Source organism: Taudactylus pleione, unplaced genomic scaffold (genome assembly GCF_031769625.1).
Source record: "Taudactylus pleione unplaced genomic scaffold, aTauple2 ptg000289l, whole genome shotgun sequence".
Taxonomy (NCBI): domain Eukaryota; kingdom Metazoa; phylum Chordata; class Amphibia; order Anura; family Myobatrachidae; genus Taudactylus; species Taudactylus pleione.
This window is the reverse complement of record NW_028284691.1, coordinates 1,203,277-1,228,427: the sequence shown is the minus strand read 5'-3', so window position 1 is coordinate 1,228,427 and position 25,151 is coordinate 1,203,277. Positions and strand designations below refer to the sequence as shown.

The window sequence follows — 25,151 nt, the reverse complement described above, 5'->3', positions numbered from 1 at the left end:
CCTGCCACTTATCCCTAGGTCTGTAGCAGTGGCGTAACTAGGGCAGGGCGAGCGGGGTTCGTGCCCTGGACGCCGTTGGACCGGCGGCGCGGGGGGCGCCACCAGCCACGGTACCGGCCCGCCCGCCCAAGTTAGCCGGTGTAGCGCCGACCGCGATGAGTGCGGTCAGCGCTACACATTTGCACAGGACCAGCGCTAGGCTTCCAGCGCCGGTCCTGTGCTGCACGCCTGAGCCCGTTCCCTCCCCCTGAGCGCTTGCCCAATAGCGCTAGGAGGCGGGCTCAGGCTGTGCATAACACACGCATCGCCGCCAGCGCTGGCGGTGATACGTGTGTTAAACAGCAGCAAATGAGAATCAGATAGACTCTCATTGACTGCTGCAGCACCCACTGCAAGAGCCGGACTTCTGTCCGGCTCCTGCAGTGGGTAATGGGACTGACGTCATGACGTCATGACGTTTGTCCCATAATGCTGAGCGCGCCAGCCCAGGCGGACTGGTGGGCGGGAGCGGCATCGCAGACAGGAGCAGGAGCAGCGTGGAATCAGGTAAGTATATTTTTATATATATATTTATATTTTTTTAACCTATCTGCACAACGGGGGAGGGGGGTGGCTACTACTGGGGGGACCTCTACTGGGGGAGATGTGGCTACTACTGGGGGCGCCATTGGGAGGACCTATACTGGGGGGGGGCTACTCTACTGGGGGGGAACTACCACTGGGGGCATTCTAAAAGGGGCCTATTACTAGAGGCACTGCACTCGGGGGACCACTACTGGGGGCAATAATAGGAAGGGCCACTACAGGGACCACTGGATAGGGGGGGTCACTACTGGGAGCCTGCATCAGGGGGACCACTACTGGGGGCACTGCATGGGACTACTGCTGGGGGCACTATATAAGGGGCTTACTGCTAGGGGCACTGCGGGGACCACTACAGGGGGCACTAGATAGGGGGGATCACTACAGGGTACCTGCATAACGGGACCAATACTGGGAAAACTGCATGGGGGGACTACTGCTGGGGGCACTATATAAAAGGGCACTGCATGGGGGGACTACTACTGGGGGAACCATATAAAGGGCACTGCATAAGGGGATACCGCTACTGGGCGCACTGCATTGTGGGGACTGCTACTGGGGGCACTGCATAAGGGGGAACACTACGTGGGGCACTGCATTTGGGGGGGCCACTACTGGGGGTACTGAGTAAGGGGAACTAATTGGGGGCTGTATAAGAGGGACCACTACTGGGGATACTGTATAAGGGGCACTACTATGGGCCTGCATGAGAGGGACCACAACTGCGTACTGGGGGTACTGTATAAGGGGTACTACTGGGGTTAAGGTGCATATGGATAGGAATGTTCAGTTTGAAAATAAAGGGGTGTGTCATGTTGACACGCCCCATTTTTAAGTGACCACGCCCATTTTTTTGCCACGCGCGCACATCGGGGGGGAGGGGGGGCTCCCTTTTCAAATTTGCCCTGGGCTCCAAATACCCTAGTTACACCACTGGTCTGTAGCTATCTTTTGTAGCTAACCGTGGGCTATAGTTAAATAGTTCCGAGCACTTTACCTAGAAGCGCATGCACACGGCATCTACATGGGGAGAGTCTCTGGGGGGTGCCCATCATCTCTGGGAGTGCTGGGCACGTCCCCAGAGTGACAAAATGGTGGTGTGAGGCAAGGCCACGCCCCCTTTGCGGACGGAGTTCAAGAGATTAAATGTATGGCTCGTGGGTACAGCTTTTCCCACGAGACCAGGCCCCTTTCCTTTTTTCAGGCTTGTGTCTTCTGTACGTGCAAAGTCCACCAAGGGGCGCCAAAATCTATCTTCGCTTACCAAAAAAATAAGGCTCGGGCCGGCCCTGCCCCCAGTATGTCCTCAGTAGTGGTCCCTCTTATGCAGGCCCCTTATACAGTACCCCCAGTATTAATGTCCCCAGTTGTGGTCCCTCTTATGCAGGCCCCCAGTAGTGCCCCGTATACAGTACCCCCAGTAGTGGTCCCCCTTATGCATGCCCCCAGTAGTGATCCCCCTTATTCAGTGCCCCATGTAGTGGTCCCCCTTATGCAGTGCCCCCAGTAGGGCCCTTATACAGTGCCCCCAGTAGTGGCCCCCCTTATGCAGGCCCCCAGTATTGATCCCTCTATCCAGTGCCCGTTATACTGTGCCCCTAGTAGTGGTCCCCCCAGTGCAGTGTCCCTTGTGCCCCCAGTAGTAAGCACCTTATATAGTGCCCCCAGTAGTAGACCCTCCTATGCACTGCCCCAGTAGTGGTCCCCCTATGCAGTGCCCTTTATATAGTGTCCCCAGTAGTAGTCCCCCCATGCAGTGCTCTTTATATAGTGCCCCCAGTAGTAGCCCCCCTATGCACTGCCCCAGCAGTAGTCCCCCCCAGTAGTGCTTCCAGTAGATGTCCGCCCTCAGTAGTAGTAGTCGCCCCCGATGCAGTGCCCCCAGTAGAGGTCCCCCCCAGTGGTGCCCCCAGTAGAGGTCCCCCCCAGTAGTGCCCCCAGTAGAGGTCCATTCCAGTGGTGCCCCCAGTAGAGGTCCCCCCCAGTAGTGCCCCCAGTAGTAGTCCACCTCCCCCCCCCGACAAATACACACAAGTAAATAAAAGAAAAAAAATACACTTACCTGAATCCACGCTCCTGCTCCGGCCACTACTCCCGCCGCTGTCCGCACGTCAGTTCTCCCGGGCTGGCATGCTCTGCATTATGGGAGAGACGTCATGACGTCTCTCCCATTACCCATTACAGGAGCTGGAAGGCGGAGCTCATGAGTGAGCTCCAGCCTGGCTCTTGCAGTGGGCGCAGCAGCAGCAGCCAATGAGAGTCTGTCTTACTCTCATTAGCTGTTGATTAACACACACATCGCTGCTGCGCTGGCGGCGATGTGTGTGTAAATGCACTAGCCTGAGCCCGCCTTCCACCCTCCGACAGGCGCTATTGGTTAAGCGCTCAGGGGGAGGGAAGGGGCTCGGCTGTACAGCAAAGGATGGCGCTGGGCACAGGGAAGCCTAGCGCCGGTCCTGAGTAAATGTGTAGTGCTGACTGCACACACTGTGGTCGGCACTACACTGTATAACTAGGACGGGCCGGTACCGTGGCCAGTGGCGCCCCCCACTGCGCCCAGGGCATGACCCCCGGCAGCCCTGCCCTAGTTACACCACTGCCTGTTCACTTCTTTCTCCAACTTGGTTCAGTTTGGGACCGATGCTGTGTCCGTCTCCCAGTCAAGAGATGCAGAGCAGAGGTGAAATCAGAGGGCGGAGCATACCCTCATTGGATTTGTAGTTTATCTTTAACTGCTCAGAGTCTGAGCAAATAAAAGATAAACCACAAATCCCATGTGCCACTCTACTCCCCTCTCTAGCCAGCCAGCTTGCCGGGTGCAAGTATACAACTCAAGGCATAGTGAGTTGTATACAATCCATGTGTGACTGGGTGCAGGTGGAGCGGCGGGCACTGGAGGCAGCCTGGGCTCCATAGCAGCCGCTCCCACTGCACCCATGGTAGTTAAGACACTGATAGTCATTATGCTGGTGCTAATATATGAGATATCAGCTGCGCCAATAACACAAGGCGACAGCATAAAGGAGCATGATGCTCCAGACCACCAGAGAGGACACCCTCACAGACATCTGGACCAGTCCATAAAGGAGGGAATATCCTGGTTGGCAAAGTGTTTGGCAATAATTGGAACTCTACTGCTGCTGACCCTTTGTGTATGTATATGCTGTATACGGAGTATAAATCATAGGCATGGAGACCAGCTTCCCATCGACCAGCTGCATGCTATTTTAGAGTTCTAGGCAGCAATAACATCAAAGAGCACCTACAAAGTAGCCGCTTGAACATCAACTAGTGCCTTTGTGTGTAACCTCAGGTTAGTCACTAGTATATCTAGTCTATTACCTTAGTGAAACTGCACTTGATAAGCTATTACAACTTCGAGATTAAGTCCTGGGGACAAACAAGTAGTTCTATACAGAGCGCATTGATTAGAAGGACAAAGTAAAGCCTTTTCTAGTGCCCTTGCCAAGACTAAAGATGGATAAACCTACCCCATTGACTGAAAGTGTAGAGTTATAATAAAGTGCATTGGATGGCCTGTAAATATATGACCTCTCTTAAAAAATGTTACAAGTTTGAACATAATTTGCCAAAATAGTCTGTAACAGCATGAATTTTGCTACAGGGTCAGCAATAAGTGGTAGGGGTGGGCAATAAGTGGTAGGGGTGGTAGGGTCAGTGGTAGGGTCAGCAATAAGTGTTAGGGATGGGTAATAAGAAGCCTTATAACTGCTGATGAACTACACATTCCAGCATGCCCTTCAACAGTTTTAGCATGGTTCAATAGCCATTGGGTTTGTGTACATCTCTGTATAAGGCCCTCAGGAACAAGTTGGGTCCTGACAGCCTTTTTCACAGCGAATTTACATCATAAATTTCAATTGGAAACTCACCTTGTATTTTGCCATGCAATTTGTGGGGGTTTTTGTGCACACTCCACTTAAAAAGTGAAAAGGTAGGGAAAATCTTTATCTTATGGTAAAAATGGCAGGACACAGTGCAGAACCTCTGGTATACCCCTCCCAATTAATAATCATGCATTTGGAGGGGTTTAACTAAAATAATTTGACCAATACACTGATGTCCCAAAAGTCACGGGATAGATGCCCAGTATCGTGTAGGACCCCCTCTAACCCAGCGAAGTGCAGTAACTCAATGTGACATTAATTCCACAAGTGGACGGAAGACCTCTGGAGAGATGTTGACCCATGCCATCTGGATAGCTTCCCACAGCTCCCTGATATTTGTAGGTGTAGAATCTTGGGTGCAAATGGAACTCTCCACCACGTCCCATAAATGCTTGATTGGGTTGTCTGAACTCTCCAGAATGCTCCTCAAACCAATTCTGGACAACTTGGGACTGATGACACAGTGCATTATCCTGCTGGAATATTCCATTGTTGTGGGGGTACATGAAGTCCACGAAGGGCTGCAAATGGTCATCAAGCAATGTAACGTAGCAGTTGTCAATGACATGTTCAGGCAAACCAGCGGACCCAACCTATGAAACCACCACCATCCTGCACAGTGCCTTGTTGACAACTGGGTTTTATGGCCTCATGGGGTCTGCACGACACCTGAACCCTACCGTCAGCCTGAAACAACTGGAACTGTGACTCCCATCGGCAAAGCCGTAACTAGACTTTTTGGTGCCCTGTGCCAGAAAGAGCATTGGCGCCCCCCTCCTTTTTCAAAGGGACATAATGCACCCAAAAAAAGGGCCATGGCTTCATGGGGAAGGGCCAGACGAGAGATAGGAGAGGCCAGGAGATGCGGAGGATGAAATAAGAGGAAGCTACAAGATAGAATGATAATACACCGAAATTTGATAGGCCCAAACAGCGCCCCCTGCCCTGCGGTGCCCTGTGCGATGGCACCGGCCGCTGTAGCTACGGCCCTGCTCATCGGACTATACCACATGTTGCCAGTCCTCCAGGGTCCAATTAGTGACATCACAATCCCAGGTGAGGCGTTGTGTCTGGTGTCATAGTGTTAACAGGAGCACTCTGATGGGTCTTCTGCTTCCATATTTCATGGAAACTAAAGAACGCTGCTCTGACCTTCTAGGTATGTGTCTGGTGCCTCCTGCATTGAATGTGGATGTGATTTTAGCCAGTGTTGCTTGTCTTTTGACACTGATAATTCTGGTCAGATGCTGCTGGTCACGATCATTAAGCACCCATGATCAGCCACTGCGCTGTCCACGTTGGGTGGTAATGCTTTCCATGAGGTATTCCCAGTACTCACGTGACACCATAGATTGAGGAATGTTGAATGTCCGCACAACTTTGGAAATGGAATGTCCCACTTGTTAGGAACCCACTATCTTGCCCAGTTTGAACTCACATAATTCATGTCACCTTGCCATGAATAACCTTGCTGCTGTTCAAACTGACTCACGAGACGTCAGATTACAACTGATGCAAATCTGGGCATTTCCAAGACGTCACAGTACGGTGATGCCACCTACCATAACCTGTACATACTGCTATCCCATGACTTTTGGCACTTCAGTGTAAAGTCATGCCAATTTTCAGGTAATTTTCTCTAAAAAGCTCAAGAATTGATGTGGGACAGGTACATGGAGGTGTAAATGATGTGGGATAGGTATGTTGAGGTATAATGATGTGGGACAGGTATGTAGAGGTGTAAACGATGTAGGAAAGGTATATGGAGTAAGTGATGTGGGACAGGTGTGTGGAGGTGTAAATTATGTGGGACATGGATGTGGAGATGTACTGTAAGTGATGTGGGACAGGGATGTGAAGGTGTAAATGATGTGGGACAGGTATATGGAGGTATAAATTATGTGGGACAGGTATGTGGAGGTGTAAATGATGTGGGACAGGTATGTGAAGGTGTAAATGATGTAGGACAGGTGTGTGGAGGTGTAAGTGATGTGGGACAGATATGTGGAGGTGTAAGTGATGTGGGACAGATATGTGGAGGTGTAAATGATGTGGGACAGGTATGTAGAGGTGTAAATGATGTGGGACAGGTATGTGGAGGTGTAAGTGATGTGGGACAGATATGTGGAGGTATAAATGATGTAGGATAGGCATGTGGCGGTGTAAATGATGTGGGACAGGTATATGAAGGTGTAAATGATGTAGGACAGGTATGTGGAGGTGTAAATGATGTAGGACAGGTATGTGGAGGTGTAAATGATGTAGGACAGGTATGAGGAGGTGTAAATGATGTAGGACAGGTATGAGGAGGTGTAAATGATGTAGGACAGGCATGTGGAGGTGTAAATGATGTGGGACAGGTACATGAAGGTGTAAATGATGTAGGACAGGTGTGTGTAGGTGTAAATGATGTGGAACATGTATGTCGAGATGTAAGTGATGTGGGACAGGTGTGAATCTTGCATTACTCCAGTTTGTGCATTGCAGCGATGCATTCAAGTTTCATAATTACAGTGTGCTTTCGCAAGTGGATTGACCCATTAAAGTAGTGCTCGTGGGGAGACTTTGTGCTAATAATACATTCATATAATGCTCGGTCAGACCAGGGGGTATATTTACAAAGGTTCGATTTTGTTTTCTGTTCAATTTGCCATTCGATTTTGGTTCAATGTTGTTTTGATTTTCTTAGAGGGGATTTAGTAAATCCCAAATCGAATGTCAAATTGAACAGAACAATTAATTTCATTAAAAATTGTTATTTCTGAAAAACATTGATGTTTTCCCATAGAAGAATATAGGATCCTTTAATTTACCAACATTCGATTTGCAAATCGAATGGAAAACGAACATACAATTGAACTACAAATCCCCAAATGAATAGAAGAGCTTTATGCTTTCGATTTCAGCATGAGCAGTTCTATTTGACACAGATATATGCATACATCAGTAAGCTGCATGCATGTATCTTAGTGTAAAAAGCTTGTTAATAAGTGATAGTTTTAAAAAAAAATTACGTGGGATCCCCCCTCAAAGCAAAACCAGCCCCGGACTTTTCATAGCCAGTCCTGGTTGTGTAAATACAGTGGAAAAAATGTGTAGGGTTCCCCTGCACTTAGCGCAACCAGCACCAGCCTCTGAGTCAGTCCTCGTTCTAGAATTACAGGGGAAAAAAGTAATTTCCATAACCAGCACCAGACTCTTTCTAGCGGGGGGGGGTAATGCCACAGCCAAGGAACCCTATCACCGGGTTCCCTGGACGAAACATTACCCCTGACCACTAGTCAGCCCAGGCCGGGGATCCCTGGGGAGTTGGGACCCCTCCAATAAAGGGGTCCCCCTCTCCAGGGCACCCCCAGGACTATGCTGATAGCCCGGGGCTATCCCCGGCACCTGTGAGCGGTGGATGCCGGGTTGATAGTGTAAAATGTGTTTAAAAATAGAAGTGTAAACATTGTCTTTACCAGTAGAACTGCAGGTCCCAGCAAGCTTCCCCCTCATGCTGGTACTTGGAGAACCACAAGTACCAGCATGCAGGGAATTAAGGGCTTGCTGGTACCTATAGTTCACCTGTAAATAAATGTTTAAAGAAAGACAAGACACACACACCGTGACAGTATACGTTTAATACACACATACACACTCACACATACTCACCTACAATACCTGGACTGGTCCACTTCTCCATGTAGGCATCCTCAATCTTCTTAAAATAAAAGATAAGTGCATAATACAGTTTGGAGCAGATTAAAAAACCTGTTGCGTTGACTTCCTCTGCTTTTACGGCCACCTGGTTTGACTGGTTGGAGTTTAAGGGGTCCTCAGACTATAATAACCACCTAGTCTCTCCCTCTTCTATTTGACTGGATTTGATTGATTGGATATGGTGACAATTTAATGCCCCCCACCCCCCCTCTCTCCTTTTCTTTTTCTTCTCCTTTCTTTTATATATGTTGTATTGTCGTTTTATCTGGATATAAATTAGACTGAATATTGGTTACTGTGCCATTTCTTTTATTTGTATTTCTTATTTTTTCTTTTAGTAAACATTTTATTTTGTTGACTATGTCTACTGTATTGGTATACTGTATATGTTTTTTTCAGCGTCTGTTATTGACTGTGTTTTCAATAAAAATAGATTGCACAAAAACATTTTTACTTTTTAGCAGCTCTCATACTGCAGTTTTTACGTGTACACATTTTATAACCCCCCTCCCCTCCCCCTCCAATATGGTTAAATATATTATAATTTAAATTAAAATAAATAACAATATAAATAATTATAAATTATTATATAAATAATTATGACTTATAATATAAGTAATGTGTTATCAATATAATGTATTTATCAGGCCACTGATATAACCTGTTGGTTTTAGAATACTCATGACAGCAGTGACAAAATATCATTCTGTATCGGTGACGTGATTGGTGCAGTGACTGGTCACTGGGCACACCGCCGGCGGTGCAGTTTCCGGGCACGCCGCAGGGGGCGCATTCTCTTCTCCTCCAGTGATATACTGCTGCAGCAGCTGCATGATGTCTGCGTTATGTGTCTGCCGGGGAACATCGGAGCTTTCTGGGTGCAGCCGGTTATTATGTGCCCTGTTCAGCACTACCACCCATCAGCATCAGCACCAGCCCAGCAATGAATCGCGGGGATCATCCAGAGAACAGAGCAGCTCCCCAGAGAAAGGGGACAGCAAAGCCCACCTGCAAAGCCGCTACGATGAGATGAAGAAGCTGGTGCATGGTAAATAAGGGTTAAATAAGTGTGTTCGGGACACATAACTATAGGAGATTTAACGGGTGTTGGTGGGCCGGGTGGGGGGCAGACTCCAAAGACCCTGAAATAGTGCAGGCGGACAGCAATCAGATACACAGTAACAGGTGCCAGTTTCTGGGGAGGGGGACATACCCCAGCAGCCAGTGTAATGTGACACTGGGATACGGAGGTGGTAGTGTGCAGCCTAATAATGCACTAATAGGATTGCTCATTTATCAATTATTATGGACTTGTCCCTGAGATACCCGTCCTCCCCTCACCTCTCAGACTATTCTGGTTGCATTTTTCTTCAGTGACTCTCAGACTATACATGTATGAATGGTAAACTCAGGGAATCATTGCATGTACTTATAGGAACCTGGTCCTTAGTTTGCAAATAGAGTTTCATTATCTTGCTTGTTTTGTATGTTCTTTACTCGTCAAGGCTATGTTTGCCTTTATTGCAGAATTCAGCTCAGTTATTAGTATTGTATTACAGGCTTGCAGGCTTGGAGCACTCTCCCCCTCCGTTCTAATGCTCAGGTTGTTGTGTTACACAGTTGACAGGACACTGTTATAATATATTCCCACAGAATATCTTCAGTAACATGTTTCCTTTGTACTAGATTTTCAACTAATATGGACCTTCTGGGAATAAGGGATATTTAGTTTACATTTTTCATAAGCTATTAAAGTCATGTAACTATTCACAACTACATGCTTAATATCTGTTTCAGTAGTCTCTTGTTTAGGAAAAACTTGATTGCCTACTTCAAGTATTAAATCAAGAGTTATGATAATAAATAAGGTCCTATTCATCATCGAAGGCGGTATGGCCTCCGATGATGATGTTTTGTACTCGCTGCGAGGGATACTTAAGTATCCAACTCGCAGCGGGGGTAAAGTGGAACCGGAGCAATTCATCATTGTTCCGGTGAGGGGACAGCTGCTCCAAAAAGCAGTTGTCCCCGTGGTTAGTATCGCAGCAACTTCTGTAGCTGCGATACTTACCTGCTCCCCGTCGTCCCGGCTACACATGCGTGACCTCGGTGGGCGGCAGTGGGATCCGCTCGGATCCCTCTTTGCATCCCCGAACTCCTTCCCATAGGAAGGAGCAGGGATCCGAGAACAATGGCCGTCTGAAGATGGCGCTTGTTCTCGGCAGCAAACTCCGAAAACTTTGAGTTTTCTGAGTTTACTGAATACCAAGGGGGGTCCTATCGGACCCCTCACGATGAATGGGCCAGTAACGTAAATATGGGAAAACTAGTGCTTCCGCATGGTTACCGGGCCATTTATCGTTTGATGAATAGGCCCCTATGTATCAAGCTTTTTTTCATAAAATTATGAAGAAACTGCAGTTTCTGCATGATTTTATGGATTGTAGCTAAACACCAAAAGCACAATGCAGGAGATTACACAGAATTCTCCGGCAGAGTGCTAATTAGCACTTCAGATCGCAGTCCCCATTATTATCATTGGGGACTACGATCTGACCCCTATGTACTAAACTCCAAAAAGCAAAGCTTTTCGGAGTTTGGGCCCTGGTAGTTTACACCATTTTAAGATGGGGTAAACTACTTTGCCTATGGAGGCTCCAGGTGCAGGACAGATATCTTTCATTCTCTCTCTCGCAGCCCTCGACCGGCCCTGGAAGCTGACACTGTGCACATGCGCAGTGTCAGCTTCCACAGGAGAAGTCTTTCACAAATGTGAAGACTTCTACAATTTGCCGGGGATATGTCTCTCAGGGGCAGCGGTTACCACAACCACAGTCCCTGCGAGTTCCTCTTTGTACAGTACATAGCGGGGATGAAAATATTCCCTGCAATATCCTTAATAATCATGGCAGTTCTGTGATTATTAGTACATAGACCCCCATAGGCTTGGACTGGTATGAAGGTTCAGATTTAGGACTTGGATACGGTTTTATAAAGTTGGTGGAGCAAGACCATTCTGTTACCCTGGAGCTTAGCCTGATTTAGAGGTGGACGTAGTGACGATGTTTTTGCAGTCTCATGTCGCACGCTATTACAGAAGATGAATGCTGAAAATCGGTATTTGCATATTTTTTGCTCTTGCAAATCCATAAGAAATCGCAGCTGTGCACGAATTGCGTCCACCTCCGAATCAGGCCCTTAATCAATTCATTCAAAGAGAAGAGGTCTCCTCCTATCCTAGATCACCAGAGAGAGATAGAGGCCAAATGTAAAAGTCAGCAAGATGCGTGTAGCAGCGAGATTTCTGCAATGTAGGCGGTGGATTTAAAGCAGCAATTTATTTTAAGGCAATCATTTTTTTACATAAAAAATACGGAAACTATGATTTCCGTATTTTTTATGTAACTCTCCTATTCAGCAACGGAATAATGTAGAAGATAACGCAATTATCTTCTCCATTAATACCCATCTCGCTGAGTACCGTACTGTAAGGATCAGTACTGTAATTGATCTCTACAGCAAAGCAATGAAGTGTTAAATCACTCGAAAAATGTTGACTTTATATAACGTCATTTCAGAATGGCGTTATATGAAGAAAACACTTACATTTTCCCATAAGTCCCTGCAGCATCTGCAGTAAGTCCGCCCAGTCTCCATGCCTGCTATCCGGTGACCGCCGACAGGTAAGTCCAATTAGAGCATGTTAAACCTGCCTAAATTGATTGACATGTGTATACAAGCTTTATACTAGCCTGTATACATTTATAATTATGTGCGATTATATTTAACATTTACACTACCGTTCAAAAGTTTGGGGTCACTTAGAAATGTCCTTATTTTTGAAAGATAAGCACTGTATTTTTCAATGGCGATACCATTAAATTAATCAGAAATACACTCTATACATTGTTAATGTGGTAAATGACTATACTAGCTGCAAACGTCTGGTTTTTAAAAGAATATCTACATAGGTGTATAGAGGCCCATTTCCAGCACCCATCACTCCAGTATTCTAATGGTACATTGTGTTTGCTAAGCGCGTTAGAAGACTAATGGATGATTAGAAAACCCTAGAAAACCCTTGTGCAATTATGTTAGCACAGCTGAAAATGGGATTGCTCGTTAGAGAAGCTATAAAACTGGCCTTCCTTTGAGCAAGTTGAGTATCTGGGGCATTACATTTGTGAGTTTGATTATACTCTCCAAATGGCCAGAAAAAGAGAACTTTCATGTGAAACTCTACAGTCTATTCTTTTTCTTAGAAATGAAGGCTATTCCATGTGAGAAATTGGCAAGAAACTGAACATTTCCTACAACGGTGTGCACTACTCCATTCAGAGAACAGCACAAACAGGCTCTAACCAGTGTAGAAAGAGAAGTGGGAGGCCCCGGTGCACAACTGTGCAAGAAGACAAGTACATTAGAGTCTCTAGTTTGAGAAATAGACGCCTCACAAGTCCTCAACAGGCAGCTTCATTAAATGGTACCCACAAAACGCCAGTGTCAACGTCTACAGTGAAGAGGCGACTCCGGGATGCTGGCCTTCTAGGCAGAGTGGCAAAGAAAAAGCCATATCTGAGACTGGCCAATAAAAGGAAAAGATTAAAATGGGCAAAAGAACATAGACATTGGACAGAGGAAGATTGGAAAAAAGTGTTATGGACAGATGAATCGAAGTTTGAGGTGTTTGGATCACACAGAAGAACATTTGTGAGACGCAGAACAAGTGAAAAGATGCTGGAAGAGTGTCTGACACCATCTGTCAAGCATGGTGGAGGTAATTTGATGGTCTGGGGGCTGCTTTGGTGCTGGTAAAGTGGGAGATTTGTACAAGGTAAAAGGGATTTTGAATAAGGAAGGCTATCACTCTTTTTTGCAATGCCATGCCATACCCTGTGGACAGTGCTTGATTGGAGCCAATTTCCTCCTCCAACAGGACAATGACCCAAAGCACACCTCCAAATTATGCAAGAACTATTTAGGGAAGAAGCAGGCAGCTGATATTCTGTCTGTAATGGAGTGGCCAGCGCAGTCACCAGATCTCAACCCCATTGAGCTGTTGTGGGAGCAGCTTGACCGTATGGTACGCAAGAAGTGCTCATCAAGCCAATCCAACTTGTGGGAGGTGTTTCAGGAATCGTGGGGTGAAATTTCTTCAGATTACCTCAACAAATTAACAGCTAGAATGCAAAGGTCTGCAATGCTGTAATTGCTGCAAAAGGAGCATTCTTTGATAAAAGCAAAGTTTGAAGGACAAAATTATTATTTCAAATAAAAATCATTATTTCTAACCTTGCCAATGTCTTGACTATATGTTCTATTCATTTTGCAACTCATTTGATAAATAAATGTCAGTTTTCATGTAAAAGACGAAATTGTCTGGGTGACCCCAAACTTTTGAACGGTAGTGTATATATAAAAGCACACAAATATGCATGTATACAGACTAATATAAAACCTGTATACACATGACAATCAATTTGGACAGGCTGGAGATGCACTCACCCCGTCTGCGGTCACCGCAAGCAGGGACAGAGACTATTCCTGAGCGCATGACTGAGCATGAGCAGAAGAACACACAGAAGGGATTGCGCAACCGCTGTCCCTGCACAAAGTATTGCTGAATAGCAGCCATAAATTATCAGAATTGATAAATACCCATGACAATGTTGCCCGATAATAATCTGGGCAACATCGCAACTCTTACTGAATAGACCCCAAAATGAACCAGGTTTTGTCTTAAGACAAATTGTAAGGCTCCAATACTGGGAAGTTTCATAATTCTGTCTTGGGGAATCTTTGAAAATGCTAATTTTGCCTCTATTAAAGTGGCCCTACCTATAGTTTTCAGAATCTGAGGTAGATTATCATGATTGGATTGTCACTTATTATGCTTGAGAGTCCAAGGTCTGTTGGGGTGCTCACTAATCAAGTGCACCCATTATGGCATGCTATTTATTAGATTGCAGATACAGTATATATACTTTTTAAATATTACTTGTGCTTAACTTTTAGACTGAGGAAAATATAGGCATATTTTCTTCCCAAATCATCTGAAACTAATTTTGAACTCAACAACAGCCTACATTTTCCAATTAAGGAAAACAATAGGCATTCTGGGCAAAATCCTCAGTCTAGTTTTACAGAATACGAATATGCCGTTGTATATAAAAATATGTTCTAATTTTTAAATTTTTGTTATCACATTGTCAAGTGATGTAATAGAGGTTCTGTGTTTGTTATCTTTCAGATCTTCTTCCTCCAGGTCTATGCAATCTGCTGAACCCAGCAACCATATGCTCAAACAATGAAATCAGCCTGTCAGATATTGAAATTTATGGGTTTGATTATGATTACACACTGGCTCAGTATTCAGATATGTTACACAAGAAGATATTCACCACTGCCAGAGATATCCTCATCCAGAAATACAAGGTGATATGTATGCTACACTCTTACCTGGCTATTGTATGGCGCACTGTCTTGTTTCTGTAGTGGGGTTATAAGATAAGGTGTTCATCAAAGGGACCCTGAACATAGCCACTATTATTATTGGTTCTAGAGAGAAGATCACATTAGCTTTCCTCAGACTTAGCATCATGCATTGGAGACGGGGCATTGTTGCGTTATGGTGGGGCATACTTGCAGTGGGGTGTCTAGCTCCTCTAGGCTCTCAACAACCTCCCTGCCCTCAGCATCCATTGAAACTACACTTTCCGGCCAGCCGGAACATGCATGTGCATATCCCAGGCAATGTGGCTAGTTAACTCTTACTGTTGAGGGATAGTATTGCCTAGGCCAGTTCCCAAACTGGGTGCCATGGCACCCTCGAGTGCCACAAGGCACTTGCATGGGTGCCATGGTTTGGTTGTCCAGGACTAAATCAAATTATTTATGGTCAATGTGATAGGCAAAACCAGTGCTGGTGGGTGCCAATCATAAAATAAGTGGCACACTTTACTTGATGCAATACTTTTTGCTGAATTTCTTAATAAGAAACTTTTGGCCTAGGAATGCCATGAAAAGAATTATGATACTCTAGTGCGCCGTGATTCCTGAAAGTTTGGGAACCACTGGCCTAGGCGGCTGAATGTGTCAATTATAAAGATAACAATTTTAGTTACAGTACCAATATTATAGGTATTTTGGATATTCAATTTACAGAGAATTATAATTAGGGAGTTTTTGGAGTTTCTGAGTTGGAAGTAAAGCAATTGTTCCTGAACCTGGTTAAATGGAGAAGAACAAAGGGCAATTACACATAAAGGGCTAGGTGCAGACAGATCTTACATGTTCTTGCACTGACAGTACTCTGTAGCCAAGCGCATACATCTACAGGTGATTCAGAGTCGTATGCAGCAAGTCATACAACATCCCCACTTATGGCTGTATTAACATAACTGGGTGGTAATGAGCTATTCGGACATAGGCTCTGTAAGGGGGTGTTGATGGAATAATGGGCCATGTAGAGTTGGGCATATGCGATGTTATGCATGTTTTCATACAGAACTCGTGCACCAGGGATAGTGCACCTTCAAGTCTGCATTGATATTTATGATGGCTATTTAGCTAAGCACGTGGATTGGGGCGGTGCAGTTGCATGAATGTTTGTAACTGCATATGGACGAATGTTTATAATTTTTTCTCGGTGCTTGTTTTGTGGGTGTAACTACGGATGACCTGCGGCCAAAGCATCAGGCACTAAGGGTTCACTTCCATCTGTGAAGTATTTACTCTAAAAAACTTCTGCATATTTGTATGGCTGTTAAGTCACACAACACGTATTGTAATGACTTCTAACCAAAACACACAGCACTACCTACAGTCTTATTTATCCATCTTATTTATTAGCCAACTACTAAAGTTCCATTTTTTTAATTTTTGCCTTTAGAGTTCCTTAAGTGACGCAACTTTGCTTATTTAATTACATAGGGATATGCATGACTGAAGCATTAACAACCAATCAGATGTTTGTTTTAATTTCTTACATTTACTAGAAAAAGTTTACTAATAAGCTGATTGGTTGTTTTTGTAACATTATTTTTGTGCACATTTTATGTTAATAAATAAGTCCCAATATTTCCTATCTGTTATATAAATGCTAATATGAAATGTATCTGTGACACTTACTGTCTATTCTTTATAGTACCCGGAAGGACTTAAGAAGTATGATTATATCCCGGGATTTGCAATCAGAGGTCTTCACTATGATATACAGAAGGTAATTAGAGTCACTGCATGTACAGACAAACAAGTATAAAGACAGACACCAAGGGGTATATTTACTAAAGTGGGTTTTTTTTAGAAGTGGAGATGTTGCCCATAGCAACCAACCAATGATTGGTTGCTATGGGCAACATCTCCACTTCTAAAAACCTGCACTTTAGTAAATATACCCCCAAAGGTCTTTCGTTTGCAACATGTAATAATGACAAACATGCAGTGTAGAGAAGATCAAAATCCTGGTGCCATGTGTCTCAGCTTGCATAGGTGTGCCGAGACTTCTATTAAAGTGTAGGGATTTTGCAGAGAGAATAGAAGCAGCAGTTTTTATTGGCCAATGAGATTTGCTGGGCAGAGTGAGAGCGTTTCTATCTTAGTGCAGAGGGCCTGATCTAGCAAGGAACGCACGGATTCCTGCGTTTGCCTGACCACTCCCCCGTCACCACCCACAAATGGCTCTTCCTGTCAATCACTTGTCCCTGGGCTGTGAACTCCCTGTGTACGCATACTCCATCGCACTGGCCGGTACGCGCATTGCGATGCATACGCGTGCGCAGAGCAAGACCATCGGCCGATTGCGTTCGTCTGCATCCATGCGTTCCTTGCTGAATCAGGCCCAGAGTACAGACTAAAGAGTGGAGAAGTTACCCATAGCAACAAACTAGCTTTCAGCTAGCATCATCAAGAACATTCTATAAAATGATACATAGAAGCTGCATGGTTGCTATGGGAAACTTCTCCCCTTGTACACTTCTCCACTCTTTAGAAAGCTTGATACATCTCCCCCCTAATTGTGTTGAAAGAGTTTACTGACCGAAATTTAAGAGATGGTGAAGGGGTCTTATTAGGAGCCTAATGCTGCCCATCCACTAGGCGATTTTGAAAGGTGATTGCACGATAACGACGTCGTTATCGTGCAAATCGGGCACTTTAAAGTCGGAAACGACCAGCGATGCACTCGCTCCCGCTGGTCGTTTCTGACATTTATCATCGGGCAAACATGCTGGTCAACCTGACGATAACGTAAGGTTCAGCATATTGCCCGATGATTGATGAGCCTGCACTGAATGACTGCTCATTCAGTACAGGCTCATCACAGACATAGAAACGACTGCACGTTTACAATGTCGTAATCGTGCTGTAGTTTCTGTGGTCTGCTAGTGGATGGGCAACATTACTTACAGTGCAGAGCTGCCATTCCAGTCACCATTTATCTTGCATTTTGGAAAAGACTGGGACACATCTTCCACCTTACAGTCTGTTAGATCAGTGCATTTATTAAAAATCTTTTGCCCAATGTGGAAACCCCCCACAAAGTAGCGATAAGTGCAGTAAAGACAATATTGATGTCCCCTCACTCTCTTAATTTAAGAAAGATTTAAGGATAAAAACAAATTCAATTTAATGAAAGGAATGGTTGTAAAGTGGTGAGAGACTGGGACCTTGATATGGCCTTTACACTTTTGCACAAGGCGCCTCTTAAGATTTAACCAGGGTGCATGTCTAGTCTGCAAGCACATCTCCTGGGAGCGAATAGTAACTGTGAAATGTGGAGGGAGGGCCATCTAGGCACACCGGTGATAAACCAAGGCTTACCGTTGTGGGAATCGGTATGAAATACCGGCGGCTGAATAGCCGTCGATTCTCATTCCAACGCCGTAAGCCCAAAGGGAGGACATCCCGACAGAGGCTGGTAAGTAGGCTAACCCACCCCTGTCCCCACCCTAACACTAAACCTCCCTTGGTGATGCCTAACCCTAAAACTCCCAGGGTGGTGTCTAACCCTAAGTCGTCCCCCGGGGGTGCCTAAACCTAACATCCCCTTCCTGCACCCTAAACCTAACCCTCCCGGGCGGGGGTTCCTAGCCCTGACCTCCCCCCAGGGTGCCTAACCCTCCCCGGGGGGTGCCTGTCTTTAGTCCCGGGTCGACCTTCCGCCGTCGAGATTCCGACGGCCGGCATTCCGGGCGGCGGTAATTTAACCGCATCCCCTGATGTGTGCATTTTCATTGTCCAAATGTTATACAATATACAGACAGACTGCAATGCCATAGACCAAACTTAGGCTTTTATGTAACTGTGCCTCTAACTAGCAGGGAGTGCTGGGAGTTGTAGTTGCATAACAGACGAAGAGCCATACTTCCTAATTCTGTTATATTATACATAATTGGTAGTCAGACTACTAAAATATACAATATATTCTGTATGTACAAAGCTCTGAGATATGATATAGACACTGTGTATAAAATAGACAAAAGACGATAATATAGAAACCATATTTGCTATAAACATTTATTGTCCTTTAATGTGGATACTGTGGATACTATACATAAAGCAGACAATTATTATATACTTAATAACATGTATTTGGGCAGAGCCTGCTGATGAAGATTGATGCTTTTCATTATATCCAACTGGGAACAGCATACAGGTAACTGCAGTTATACCATGTACTAACAAACTGTGACCTATAGGTCTGTCAGATGTGCTAGACATAAAATTAGCATTTTTTATCCCTAAAATATAGTCTACTATGTGCTGTAGGATTTCAGTTTGTACTAGACCAGCAGTGTTCTTTTTTTTGTTTCATCTGACCCTAAAGTCAGGATGAGGATGAGGATGAGGAATCTGGAGATGAAAAAATGAGATTCATAGGAACATATTGCAACCAGTGGAAGGAGATTCGTGGCACACTCCAGCGACATTGGCATATTTTATTAACGGATGAAGAGCTGGCCAAAAAAATAGGAGATCAACTAAACATCAGCTGGAGAAAATCACAGAATATTGGTGATAGATTAGTGCATAGCCAACTCTCCAATGTTAAAAGGAAAGAGAAATTTGAAGGGAGTTATCCATGTGGTCATTGTAAGTCTTGTACTTATATGAAAAGTACAAAAGAATTTACAGACAGATATGAAAATACCAACAAAATAAAGGAATATATCAATTGTGATACTCAAGGAGTGATATACTGTCTGGAATGTGAATGCAAAAAGAAATATATAGGAATGACCAGTAGAAAATTATAACAAAGAATTCTGGAACATGCAGGAAACATCAGAAATGCTGAGAAAGACAAGACTAGAATGAAACAACTCACTAGTGTAGCTCGACACTTCCTAATGAAACATGGAGGCAACCCAAAACATCGGAAGGCCTTTGGAATGGAAATGGTTCGATTGGGGATCAGAGGAGGAGACATAAAAAAAGAACTGAAACGAAGAGAAACGAGGATGATATACATGATGAATACGATTATCCCTAAAGGACTAAACGAAAATAACAACTATACAGTTTTCCTAGAGTGAACAAAGAAATATATCATGATCCATGGATAGAAGACACTCTTGATTTTAACTATATGAATACCACAATAGATAGAATTATTGTAAATAAAGATCTGATGTTTTTATGCTGTACATGAATTATAATGTCCAGAATAATAATGGAGAAGAACGTATCTATACATATAATTCTCAAGTTTGATAGGTTAACTTTATATTTTGTATAAGGACATGATACTTTTAAATATTCTTTAATATGTTATTTTTATTGATGGTACCCTGGGGAGTGACATTTTAATTTTTGAAAAGCACATAAGACAACTGAATATATTTTTTCATCACATTTCTGAATATTTATTCACCACAATATAGCAATGGATTGCAACAAGGAAAAACAGTTATTTTATTAATTAATTTTTAGTTTTCTTAGAAGGAGCACATTTAACGATCATTATAAGTAACACTTTTTCAGGGGTGATATTTATTCACAATTAAAATGTGTTGGACAACTGACACTCTTAATCACATGGTTACATTTTTAATTTATTGTTCACAGAGTATTTAGTTTTTGTTTAGTTCTTTCTCACTCACGTATGACCAAATAAAATAAAAATGTTTTAATATTTATATATTTAAAAAAATGAAGTACATATACAAAATGATTTTTTATATCGCATTATTATTAGATCAATTAATTAATATGATTTTGGGTGAATGCACATACTATTAATTATTATTGAAATAATATTTATTTAAAATAAGATAAAAATAATTATATATATTATATGATTTCATGTACAGTATTATCAATTAATTAAATGATTAATATAAATCTAGGGGATTATATATGTTACAATAATGATATATATTGTTTGGGGACAATTAGATCCATTGAATATGACTAAATAATAAAGGAGGATTCAATCAGGGAGATAAAATAATGATTCCATTGAAAGAGGAGAAAAAAACTCCCAGACACACCCCCTGGCAATGGTTACCATGTGCAGGGTATTTAACTGCAACTAAGACACTTGCTCGGCTTGCCCTGAAGAAGCCGGACATCCGGCGAAATACGTATAGGTTTTAGTGAATTCAGACAGCTGAATCACAGCATAGACGGTCCACAGTGTCAGTGTGTATTAATTACAACACGCATACCAGCGCGTGGTCATAGACGGCTCTGACCGCTGTGACACAGTTCAGAGGGTTCACAGTACAAGTGTGGTTACATTCACAGTGCGCATACTAGCGTGTGATTGCAGACCATAACGGAGGTGAAAGCTGCTCTATACCTCTTACTATCTATACCTACGGGCAAACACCCATGCATGCAGAGGGTTAATGTACCCATTTTAAAGTGTACATACTGGTGCATGAGCCTTAGGAACTATAGAGATTAGAGCATCTTATATGGAGTTCCAACCATACTTATGTGTGAATACTAATATCCGCTAGTACGGACAATGAACACCATAAAAGTCACAGGGGAATACCCCCATTAAAACGTATTTGTATGGTCCTCTGAGCAGAAAAATATCTGAAGTATGGAAAATTAGGCAGAAGGTAATGGGCTGTTGGACCCGTACTTATCAGAAAGTAAAAAGTAAATCACACTGTGAGAATTAATTTGAAAATTAAATAAAGGATTATATCAGCATTCTAATCAAAACTATTATTCTCAACCTAATAAAAAAACATAACTGGACTAAGGCAACAGTGAGGCAATATATTAGCTTACACTGTTGCAATTGCTCCTATTAACTGAGAATAAATAGACTTCTCTATTTCTCAGAGAATATATTCTGTATTTGTCACACTATTAAATTATGTATTAAACACACTGAATATATTTCATGTTAATTTGTGAACACACAGAATTATATATATGAATGTAGAAGTGTAGTAATAAATCAGAAGCACACGATAAATTTAATAGGATATGAGAACAAGAGAATAAACATTACTGTGATTCAGCAGAACGAATACATATACTTTTTTTTTAAACACTTTTCCTACTAGAAGCACTTTTTTTTCTTATCTTTATTTTTAGAAAAACATACAAAAATAAAATACTTTTAAGGCATTAATGAATAAAAGCTAAGTTTTATCCAAACAGTGAACATTAATTCTTGGATGTCTTGGTGTGCATCTTTATAGTCTCACATTGTACCATTTTCTTATTGGTTTGTTTTTACCTAAAGTCAGCTTGTAATTGTTTGTTTCTGGGTCCCAGGAATGTCACAATTAAATCTATTACATATCTAACAATCACAGTACCCCGAAAACTGACTATGGGACTTGATTTGGGATCCTAATCCTCTAGCGTTGATAATGATATACATGTCAAAGATAAATTCGAAACTTTTAACACCTATTGAACATTACTGTGTTTCTTTTGTGAATAGTAACTGTTCATTTATCAGTGGTCGGCGTAACACAAATGAGGACACACTGTCTCCAAAACCACTTTAGTCTTCCACAAATCAAAGTTCGTTTTTGTTTGTTTTAAGTCTGGGAATGTAGAAAATCCCATTGCCTGTGCCAGGCTGACTCTGTGCCAGCAGCTAATGTGTTCTTTCCCTGTTTTCCTGCTTATTAGTAATTAGTTTTTACCCTTGATTTGCTAATTGAAGTTGACCTAATTATCTATGTTCTTCTTACACCATAGGGGTCTCAAGCCTGTTCCTGATGAGGAGGTCATAGAGTTATATGGGGGCACACTGCACATCCCACTCTATGAGCTGAGTGATTTCTATGGGAAGGTAATCATTATCAGTGAGAACACATCATGTTAATTGACTTGCTTTCAGTTTCTTCATTGTTGTGGATTGTTGATGAATGGCTGAGTTGATGAAAGAAACTACATGTAATGGGATGTAGTTAGGTTACCAGCGGCCGGGATGCCGGCCGCCGTAATCCCGACAGTGAAAGCCCGACCTGGGATTAAAGAAATCCCGACACCTATCTTTAGCCCGACGCCCAAATTCCGACGGCCGGCATCCCGATCGAGGGTAAGCCGGCTTTCTTAGTTCGTAGCCATGGGGGGGGGGTTAGGGACCACTGGGGTTGGTTAGGGTTAAGCACCCCCGGATGGTTATGCTGGTGATATTCCAAATGTGTTGAATATACAGTACAACTAGCAACCTGCCCCGACTTCTCACTGGAGCAATTTCATCTCACCACAGCCCCCTGCATCTCACCACAGCCCCCTGCATCTCACCACAACCCCCTGCATCTCATAACAACCTACGCCAAGTCACCACAGCCCCCTGCATCTCACTATAGCCCCCTGCATCTCACAACAGCCTCCTGCTTCTCACTACTGTCCCCTGCATCTCTCTCTTGCCACTGGTTCCGACCACAGCCCCCTGCATCTCACCACAGGCCCCTGCTTCTCACTCTTGCCACTAGGTCTTACCACAGCCTCTGCATGTCACCACATCCCCCCCTACTGCTGCCCTGCAGCTGGCTAGGGCCCAGCCACTGGGTTGTGCTGGGAAGTGCAGGAGGATCATGGATGAGAGATTTGTATTGTAGCTACCTTAAGCATTATCAGCAGTATGTCTCCGGTGCTAGGGCAACTGTGCATATTTCCGCAGCCTCCATGTGCACCCCTTCCCGGCTGTCGAACATGGAGATGAGCAATATCCTCTTTACACAATGTACCCTGTATTTCCTGGTCTTCCTTTTGAGCTGTGGTGCCCCTGTCTGAGAACAGCGCTGACATCCATGGGAAGTGCATCCTGTTCACCGATGGCATGTGACTGAGCAGGAACATCAGGCTGGAGAGGGAGCACTTCACAGTGTAGGAGTGGTGGCTGGAGTCCGCCTGCAGGTTCAGCATAGGAATGGACATCAGATTCCGATGAATACTAACCATCAATGTTTTTGTTCTGATGGTAGTGTTTTTACTATTTGATGGTGGCGGCTCGATGTTTGCTACCATCAAATGGAAATCATTTCATGGTGTTCCGATGGCTGTTTGAGTTTTTTAATTCCTCATCTTATGCCACCCCTGGCTCCTTTCTGTCTACTGTGTCTGCATCAGGGCATCTTAATGGGTTCGTTGGAGGCTGTCTCTGTCTGCTTCAGACGTGACCCTGCTCAGCCCCTGACTCGCTCCCCTCTCTAGGCTGCTGCTAAGTAACAGGGCACATTGCTATCTCTGATTGGCACCCTAGCCAGCAGCTCGGTGCGAGATTTTTTTTTATGACTTTGCTTCACTAAAATCGTCACTGCTCGGATCCTTTTTGTCACAGATGAATGGTTCATACACCAAAACCTTCCTCGACCAATGCTGTATAGAATAGTGAAAACCCCATCAAAATCCATCCAGGGGTACAAGAAATTAGCCCAAAACTAATCAGGCAAGCCCCCTAAACCGAGAACTTTATTTTATATAAATAGAGATAACTGCAGCAGCATTACAAAGGGTCAACTGGAACTTAAAAAGGTCAACATTGTAGAAACATTATATATGGTAACGATATTCAAAAACTATGTACTCCAAAAATAAATAAAACATTTATTTTTTCCTGAGGAGAGCCTGGAAAGTTTTCTGGTGTGCAGTTGCTTTAGACCTAAATCAGATGTTTCTGTTAAACTGAAGCAAGCAATATAGATTATTGCAATTAGGAGATGGAAGTGGATTTTGCATGTATAGTATATTTTCATTTAATATGTAAACAGTCAAATAAGTAGCAGTTTGCGTTACATGGTAATGCACCTTCTATTAGCTACTTATCCATTTATGAAATATAATCATATACAGCTGTACTAGATACATACAATATTATACAAGTATTTCTGTAAATTAATAAATCATGCCCAAACTATTATATCAGATATAGTTTTAATTAGCAACCAAAAATAGTTGCTTTCCTAGATTTTCATCAAGATATATTAGTAACAGGACATCATGCTTATTGGTTACAGTCAATTCCCAGGGACAGACATTCACAAAAATATGGTAACAGTAGTGAAACTACAGATGAATTGTCACTTTTTCAACTTCTTTTAATATACCAATTAATATATATATGTAGATTTGGGCTCATCCACAAATATTTAAAATAAAGCACAAAAAGAATTAAACAAAATCCTAAATCCTAGATAAAGAGTTAATTCTGTTATCCCCAAATAAAATACAGTACCTGGATAACGTTATCTAGATGATAGCTAAAGTCACAAATAGAACCTATAATTTATTAGAAAGGAGCGCTAAATAGGAAAATATAGTGTTTATTAAATTATGTAACAACACACACAATATCTATACCAAATGCACATCATAAAGAATAAATAAAGATAATATAAAATATTATTAAAAAATCTCCACCTTATAAGGTCTTATCCACGGTAGCACTCACTTTAGATTAGTTTGGGATTCAGCCCTGCAGTGGGTATTCCAGATTATGAATAATAGAATGTTTATTCTTGTGTTTGGTCT

The 25,151-nt window shown here is 43.2% G+C and overlaps 1 protein-coding gene across 1 annotated transcript in view; it reads left to right on the top strand.

The window, feature by feature from the left end:
* Nucleotides 1-8,976: 8,976 nt before the first annotated feature.
* NT5DC2 (5'-nucleotidase domain containing 2) overlaps nucleotides 8,977-25,151 on the top strand; it is a 47,834-nt gene continuing 31,659 nt past the window's right edge. The window contains exons 1-5 of the mRNA XM_088482476.1: nucleotides 8,977-9,240; nucleotides 14,443-14,627; nucleotides 16,339-16,413; nucleotides 18,791-18,846; nucleotides 22,371-22,464. Of these exons, the coding sequence (XP_088338602.1) occupies nucleotides 9,024-9,240; nucleotides 14,443-14,627; nucleotides 16,339-16,413; nucleotides 18,791-18,846; nucleotides 22,371-22,464 (627 nt within the window). The 5' untranslated portion in view covers nucleotides 8,977-9,023. The remainder of the gene's footprint in view (nucleotides 9,241-14,442; nucleotides 14,628-16,338; nucleotides 16,414-18,790; nucleotides 18,847-22,370; nucleotides 22,465-25,151) is intronic.